The sequence below is a fragment of the Monoraphidium neglectum genome (assembly GCF_000611645.1).
Source record: "Monoraphidium neglectum strain SAG 48.87 unplaced genomic scaffold scaffold01981, whole genome shotgun sequence".
NCBI lineage: Eukaryota > Viridiplantae > Chlorophyta > Chlorophyceae > Sphaeropleales > Selenastraceae > Monoraphidium > Monoraphidium neglectum.
Window position 1 is genome coordinate 739 of NW_014011647.1, and position 7476 is coordinate 8214.

At 63.2% G+C, this 7476-nt stretch overlaps 3 protein-coding genes across 3 annotated transcripts; 2 read left to right on the forward strand and 1 right to left on the reverse strand.

Moving 5' to 3' along the window:
* Positions 1 to 704: 704 nt before the first annotated feature.
* On the forward strand, positions 705 to 2258 carry MNEG_9569 (hypothetical protein; the record flags this gene model as incomplete). Its single annotated transcript, XM_014041957.1, has 1 exon — positions 705 to 2258. The coding sequence occupies one exon, from the start codon at positions 705 to 707 to the stop codon at positions 2256 to 2258; it is 1554 nt and encodes a 517-aa protein (XP_013897411.1).
* A 1109-nt stretch (positions 2259 to 3367) lies between these two features.
* MNEG_9570 (Rh-associated glycoprotein) lies at positions 3368 to 5832 on the forward strand (the record flags this gene model as incomplete). The annotated part of the gene is made up of 5 exons (XM_014041958.1): positions 3368 to 3568; positions 3951 to 4435; positions 4700 to 4857; positions 5133 to 5192; positions 5462 to 5832. The coding sequence occupies 5 exons, from the start codon at positions 3368 to 3370 to the stop codon at positions 5830 to 5832; spliced, it is 1275 nt and encodes a 424-aa protein (XP_013897412.1).
* Positions 5833 to 6657: 825 nt separating this feature from the next.
* On the reverse strand, positions 6658 to 6897 carry MNEG_9571 (hypothetical protein; the record flags this gene model as incomplete). The annotated part of the gene is made up of 1 exon (XM_014041959.1): positions 6658 to 6897. A coding segment is annotated over one exon (240 nt), but the record flags the coding sequence as incomplete, so codon positions are not given.
* Between the last annotated feature and the right edge of the window lie 579 nt (positions 6898 to 7476).

Consider the following 7476-nt stretch of genomic DNA (forward strand, 5'->3'; position numbering starts at 1 on the left):
CTACTGTAATTGTGTTCATTTGCGACCGAGGTTCCCGGATCTATGCCATCCACGTCGTCTCACTCCGCCAACCCAATCCTGGTGACACCGACAATAAGATCTGGACACAGGCCAAACTGCTGGTACGCTATGGTAGCGCATGACGCTTGACGTTTGTTTTCGACATTCAAAAGCAGATTGTGCGGATCCGAGAGGCCTAGCTGCAGCTCAGCCCATGGAACGGGCGCTCCGCGAGGTGCTGGCGCTCGCAGGACGCATCAATCGTAACAAAAGATGCACTCCCACATCCTGCGAGGCAGCGGCCCAGGAGCTTTGGCAAGAAGCGACCAAGGCGCCTGACATCCTCTTGTCTCTGGGCCTGCTGGGACAGCTGCAAAAGGCACTGGTCGAGCCCAGAGAGCAGGCCGCTGCAATCATATTGCAGTCTATGCACATAATGTCTCAAACTACCGAGTTGAAACTTACCGCGAGGCACGCGCAGGTGCAACGGGGTTGGGCCTGCCCGGGACAGCGCCCTGCCCGACTGCCGGGGATCACTGCGTTTGGGCGAGCTCGCCCGCCCGCCCGCCCGCCTGAGCGCTTGCTCCCACACATGCATAGCCCACAGCCAAGTTGAGAAGTGACATGCGGCTGCACGCGGGGTATGTGGGGCTGCTCCGACACCTGAATCCTGCCTCCCACCCACCCACTCACCCGCGCAGCTGATGGCACAGCCGTGGGCGGTGCGCGCCGTGGCCGAGAGCCTCAGCCGCTGGCCGAGCAATGAGCAAATAGTGATCAGCGGCGTCATGCTGCTCCACTCAATGCTGCAGCCCCACGCGCGCCCGCCGGCCGCGGCCGCAGCCCAGCTTCTCGCGTCACCGCCGGACGCCGCGGGCGCGTTACTACGCGTCGTCGTCAACGCGCCCCCCGCAAACCCGGCCACGGGGGTTGCGTGCGGCGCGCTGGCCTCCCTGTGCGTGTGGCAGGCAGCTGCTGGGAGTGAGGTTGGGGCGGCGGTGCACTTTGGGCCCCTCGCAGCCCGCGTGGCGGCGACGCCGGGCGCGCTCGCGGCCGCCGCGGCCGTCCTCCAGGCCTGCCCCGACAACGGAGACTCTTCGCTCGAGACGCGGAACGGCGCGGCGACCCTCCTCTCCATCGTCGCCCACGCCTGCCCGCGCGCGCGCGACGACGTCGCGGCGGCCCCGGGCGTCGCGGGCGCCCTGGCGCGGCTGCTGGTCGACTACAACAAGCGCCGGGCCAGTGAGAGCGCCGCCCTCTGCGGCGGCCTGCTGAACACCGTGCTCCACCGCAGCCCGCACCCGGCCGCGGGGGCCGAGGAGGTCGTGGCCACGCCTCAGGCACTGGGCGTGATCGCGCACCTCACCCGGCCCGATCAATTGGAACGCGCGCGGCTGGAGGCGGCCTCCCTCGTGGGGCAGCTCATCGTCCTCTCGCCCACCGCGGCCCAGAGGCTGGGCGCGGCGCCGGGGGTGGCCGAAATGCTGGCCGCCGCGCGGTCGGCTCTCGGTGAGGCAGGGGATGCGGCGGCAATGGAGCAGCTTATGAACCTCACCTTGAACGTGCAGCCGGTCGCGGGAGAGGACGGGTGGCAGGTCTTGCGGGTGGTGGGTGTCAATGGTGTCGACATTGGCGGCAGAGAGGGCAGGATTATGGAAGGCGGCGCCGGCAGGGGCAACGAGGGAGCAGAGGAGGGCGGCAGTGCCGTGGATGCCCCTTGTGCAGGTGCTGCTGAGGCTGGGCCACCGCTTGTTCAGCAGGCGCAGCAGGCGCCGCAGCGGCCGGTGCAGCAACAGCAGCAGGTGCTGCCGCAGGCGCAGCAGGCGCAGCAGCATCAGGCGCAGCAGCCGCACGTGCAGCGGCAGCCGCAGCAGCAGAATTTGCAGATAGAGGGTTCGCGCCAAGCTGCAAGTCAAGCAGCTGCAGGACTGGGTCCGGAGGTTGGGCCGGGCCCCAGCAGCATCGCCCCTCAGCCTGCGTGTAACAAGTCGCAGCTTGCCACTGCGGCCGCTGCAAGCTGCGCCGTATGCGGCAAGACCGCCGAAGCAGACGGCGTGCGGCTGAGGCTGTGCGCGGGCTGCAGGGCGGCGCGCTTCTGCTCCGACGCCTGCTACAAGGCAGGGTGGAGGTGCGGCCACAAGCAGCAGTGCCTGGCGGCGCAGGCAGCCAAGAAAGCTGCCGATTCGTCGGCCAGCTGCGGCAACAGCGACGCCAGCGGCGGTGGCAGCAGCGATGGTGCACAGGCGGTGCAAAGTTGACCTTTGACACTCACTTCTATGTATATCAACATGCGATCAGGGCCTGAGCAAGAGTCACGTATACCTGCTGTGATGCAAGCGCTCTGTATACCTGATCAGTTGATGGCAGCACCCCAGTCGAAGCTGCTGGCTATTTCATACATGCTGCGCCATTTGCTTCGCCAAAGTGCATGTTGATACGATGTACTGTATGCTTGGTTTTGCGCTGTATCATTAGATTACTCACACCTTGGTGACAGCTTGCTCTTTGACACAGACCTAGCTATTGAGAGACCCTGTCACTAACAGCGTGCTGTAATTGCACACAATTGATATGTAAGAGCTCGGCATCGCTCCAGATTGTCCGTCCCAGTCCCAGAACACACGTGGATCCTCGCTGATGCAGGGGCGGGGAAAGATTGGGGAGGTGGCCAGACGTATAGCACCTTGCTGGACGGACGGCCTGCGAAGCAACAGCACTGGGTCTGAGTTTCACAATTGAGCAGCAAGCAGCCAGGCCCAGGGAGCCGTTGTTGCGTTGTGGCGCAGCGGAACTTACTAAGAAAGGCCACGGAAGGTTGCGCGCAGAGGGTTGGGTAAGACCTGCACATCTTTGCATCATGAAAGGCTATGAGACCAGAGGCGTGTTTCTCACGCCGTTTTAGCCTCGCTGCACCCTGCTGCACACACAATATGACCACAGCCGTGCATGCGGACTCATTCTGGCTTGTGAGTGGACCGAACACCGCTTGAGTTCCCTCACCGCAGACCTAGCTAAGCTTGCGTTGCTCGCTCGGATGCCTCAACCAGCTATTTCCCCAGTCTAACCTTGGTTGCAGGTCTGGCTGTTTCACTGGAAAACAAAGGTGCACTCGCCGCCCGACCACCGGCGTCACGAGTCATGATCTCAGTCACTGGTTCGCCCGGCAACAGAACTACAGAACGGGTTCGCTTGTCACATCAGGGATTTTTTCAACTGATTCAGATTACGCCTTACGCACGCAGTGAACTTGCCCCAGTCTGGAAGTATTGCTAGCTTTGTTTCGAGACCACGCACGTGCTCGCCGCGGGAGCCCTAACGGCCCTCCGTTGTGCTAACCGAGCTCAGCAGTGGAAAGATCCAACACAAGATGGCCATAGACGCCGAGGCGGGCGCCCCGCTGCTCCATGGCAGCAGCAGCTTTGACCTGAAGGCCACCTTTTCAACCTCGCTCGCCGCGCTGCTCGCCGCACTGCTCGGCCTGCTCGCCGTGTTTGGGCAATTTTCGGAGGAAGCCACACCTGCCCACGTGGACCGCTACTACAGCTTCCTCACAGACGTCCTCGTCATGGTGCGCGCCGCCTGGATGCGGCTTTCCGCTCCGACCCCCTCCCCTCCCCCCCAAAAAACCGGGCGCACGCAGCAGTGGTCCCCTGATTTGCCCTAAGTGTGCTGGTTGCGTGGCCAAAACACCATGCAAATAGCATTCTGAGCTATAAATCGCAGCTGCGGCTATCACATTGCGCCTGGCGAGCCCACGACCGCGCCGCCCACCCAACCAGGGGCGACACAGCATCGCCACGAAACTGCATGATCGCCTTCTGAATCGACACAAGCGAGTCGCGGAATGCATGCGCGCACGTGCACACACACACACATACACACACGCGCGCGCACACACACACACACATACACACACACGCACGCACGCACGCACGCACGCACGCACGCAGATCTTTCTGGGATTCGGCGCCCTCATGACATTCCTGAAGCGCTACAGCTACTCCGCCATCGCCCTCAACTACGTGACGTCATGCTTGGTCATCCTCGAGGCCCTCCTCCTCATCGGCTGGACGCAGCAAGGCTTCGGGGTCGTCACGATTGACCTGCCCCTCATGATCGACGCCGCCTTCTGCGCGGGCGCGGCCATGATATCTTTCGGCGCCGTCCTGGGCAAGGCCACCCCCGCGCAGCTTGTGTGGCTGCTGGCGCTGGAGGTCGCCCCCTACGCAGCTACCGCGCAGCTGGTCGCGGGCCGCTGGGAGGCGCTGGACGTCGGCGGGTCCATCACCATCCATGCTTTCGGCGCGCTCTATGGGCTGGCGGCGTCGGTGTTCTTGTCGCCAAAGGGAGCAGGGGCGGGGCACCCCAAGAACGGGGCCAGCTACGCGTCGGACATGAGCGCCATGCTGGGGACGCTCTTCCTGTTCATTTACTGGTGGGCATTACGTTTGGAGGGGTTTGGGGCGGCCAGGGACACGGTGAGATGGGTGATGCAGGGTATGGTGGAAACCAGGGCGCAGGAGCATGGGCACATGGAGATCGCGGAGACCGGGGGCCCAGCCTGCCCGCCCCTCACAGCAGTTACGCACATGCTGTTGCTGCAGCATCCCTGTGCCAACCGCCTGTTCACAAACGCACATCAGCCAATCACCGGCTTTCCGGTCCCCCTGGTGCCTGTCCCTGTCCCTCCCTTTTGCAGGCCGTCCTTCAACGGGGCCCTCGCTGCGGGCGAGCAGGGGCTGTGTGTGATGAACACCGTCATTGCGCTGCTGGGTGCCTGCTTGGCCGCGTTCGTCGCGTCCTCTGCGTTTGGCAACCAGCTCAACATGGTGCACATCCAGAACGCGACTCTGGCTGGTGAGTGCGCCTGCCCGGCGCACCAGATAGAGGTGCCCCTGTAACAGCCAGCTCGCGCCCGATCTCAACTTGGCGGGCTGGAGGGTTCCTGTGCTGACCACCGAGCGGCAACCACGGACGGGCTGCTAGCCCGCGCCGCACGTGCCCAACGCCGCTTTGTAATTGCAGGGGAGTGTGATAGGGAAGCCCACACGGCCATCGTCGAGGGGCAAGCACCAGGCCTTGCGCATACATGGGCGCAATCGGAATCACCTCTACTTTTGCCCTCCCTGCAGGCGGCGTTGCTATTGGGTCCTCCGCCAACCTGCGTCTCCCACCGGCCGCGACCCTGGCTGGTGCGCGGGCCTCCGGCACCTGGGTTAGGCTGCAGTGCTTGCCCACCAGCAGCGTTTGAATTGCAGCCCAGTGTCATGCAAACCTTGCTTTGGCCTTGGCTCGTCCATAAGGCCTGAGGTTGCCGTGCAAGCAACTCAACTGCGTGCGATGTCAACTGCTGTACAACGCCGCATGTGCGTGGCAAAGCCCACTTGTTCACCCGCCACTCACACACCCTTGACCGGCACACTCACCCACCCATTCACATCCAACCGCCCATCACTCCTAGTTGGCATTGTTGCTGGTGCACTATCCACTTTGGGCTACGAGACGATCTCTCCCGCCCTCGAGAAGTACCTCGGGATCTCCGACACCTGCGGCGTCGCCAACCTCCACGGCGCTCCTGGCATCCTTGGAGGCCTTGCCTCTGCTCTGTTTTCCTGGATTTATCTGACGCCCGCCAACGCCCCGCTGATGATCCATGGCACGAAGCAGCCGTTGTGGCAGCTGGCCGGGCTCGGGGTGACGCTGGGCGTGGCGATCGTGTCCGGCCTTGCGGCCGGGTTTGTGGTGTCCAAGGTTGCTGTGAAGAAGCAGGAGGTCGAGGTGGACAACATGTATGATGATGCCGTGTTTTGGCATGAGGTTGACGAGGAGTGAATTCTATGGTTTGCGCCCAGCACGTTTCTGCTGCATCCCCCTGGCTCGCATCAACTGCGTGGCGGGCCTGCCAAAACTGACCTGCTGACACAAAGAGCGGGCAGAGGCGGACGCACGGAACGGCCACCGCACACCTCACGGCGTGCTCTTGCTTCAGAGAGGCCATGCCAAGGGTTGCGGAGGTACCTTGGCCTGCTGCGCCCGGTCAACTACACAGCAGGGGTGGGGTGGGGGGCGCGGTGTGCTATCCCCTGCACGTGAACTTTTGAAGCTGTGGGACCTGAGCGCCACGCGTCTGTGTGGCCGGACTCTTTCAAGGAGTGAGCTCTGCATCTGGTGCTGCCCTCGCAGTGGCTGGACTGGGGCCATGCGCTCGATCTGCAACAACAGCACTGGGGCAAGGGCTTCGTATTACATCACCAGTGACTTTGGGTCTGGTGTGCGGCACTTTCCAGCTGACAGCACTGTGGCGTTTTGCTGCTTTGGTCACCCCAAGGGCCCCTGCTCTGGGGGTTAAGCCCTGGCAAACACTACCCCCAGCTTACGCGCGACAGGTCCCATGCTGCTCCAGCTTGGTTCTCAGAACTGGCCATGACCGCTGATCTTTTCTTGCACTCTACCATGTGTGCTGCAGTGTAGCCACGCGCATGCGACATGCCCCTGGCGCTTGTGCACAACAGAGACCTGAATGTAACAGACGCAGCTCAGACATGCATACCATACTTTGTCAGAGCTGTTGCAGATGGGCACTAAAGCAAAAACAATGCCAGCCACAGCGCAATGCCGACCCCACAGCGCAATGCAGCAACAACATGCGGGGCGATGTCATTCAGCCATGAGAGGGCTTGCACGTATCCTCTGGGCTGCCCATGCAGCCGCCACCGCAGCCGCCGCCGCCTCTGGCGGCCTGTCATCGTCAATAACAATCAGCCAATCGGAGGGTGCTCCCATCTCCAGGGTTGCCAGCTGGCTGTCCAGCAACGCCGCCGGCATGAAGTGGGCCCCTGCCGCCTGCCGCGCTTGCACACGGCGCAGCAGTGCGTCCCTCGGCGGCAGCAGCAGGACCTGGGACCAAGGGCAGGAGGCGGTTCTGGTTGTGGTGTGTGACAGCGACAGGTTGCAAAGGCTGGAAGGGGCCTCGCAACACCAGCGATGCCGTCAACCAAGGATAAGTGCAAAAGCAGCGGTACAGGGGCGCTCCATACGACACTCCGCAACTCTGCCAATCGAGCATCCACTGGAAAAGCATATTTACGCGGGACGTGGACACGTGCATCCGATGCCATTAGATACTCACAAAATTGAGGCCGCGGTCAGCGGCAAAGCTGGAGGCGCCGTCGCACGATTCTGAATCAGCAGAGGCCACCGCCTCTCGCGCTTCGGCCGACGGCGCCGTGGCTGCCTCGGGCATCGCCTCTGGCGCAGCACTGTGAGCCGGCGCGTGTGGGTGGCCGGCCGCATCCCAAGCAGTAGTCGCGCCGCCGGCCGGCTCCAGGGGGGCGCCGGGCGGCGCCTGGCCGGACAGCAACTGTCGATACGACGCTTTGAGCGCCGAGCAGGCCAGCACAAGACTCTGCCCACTGGGGAACCAAGGGCGCGGCAAACGGGTGAAGTCGCTTTGATTGCAAGTCAGGTGATGCCTTG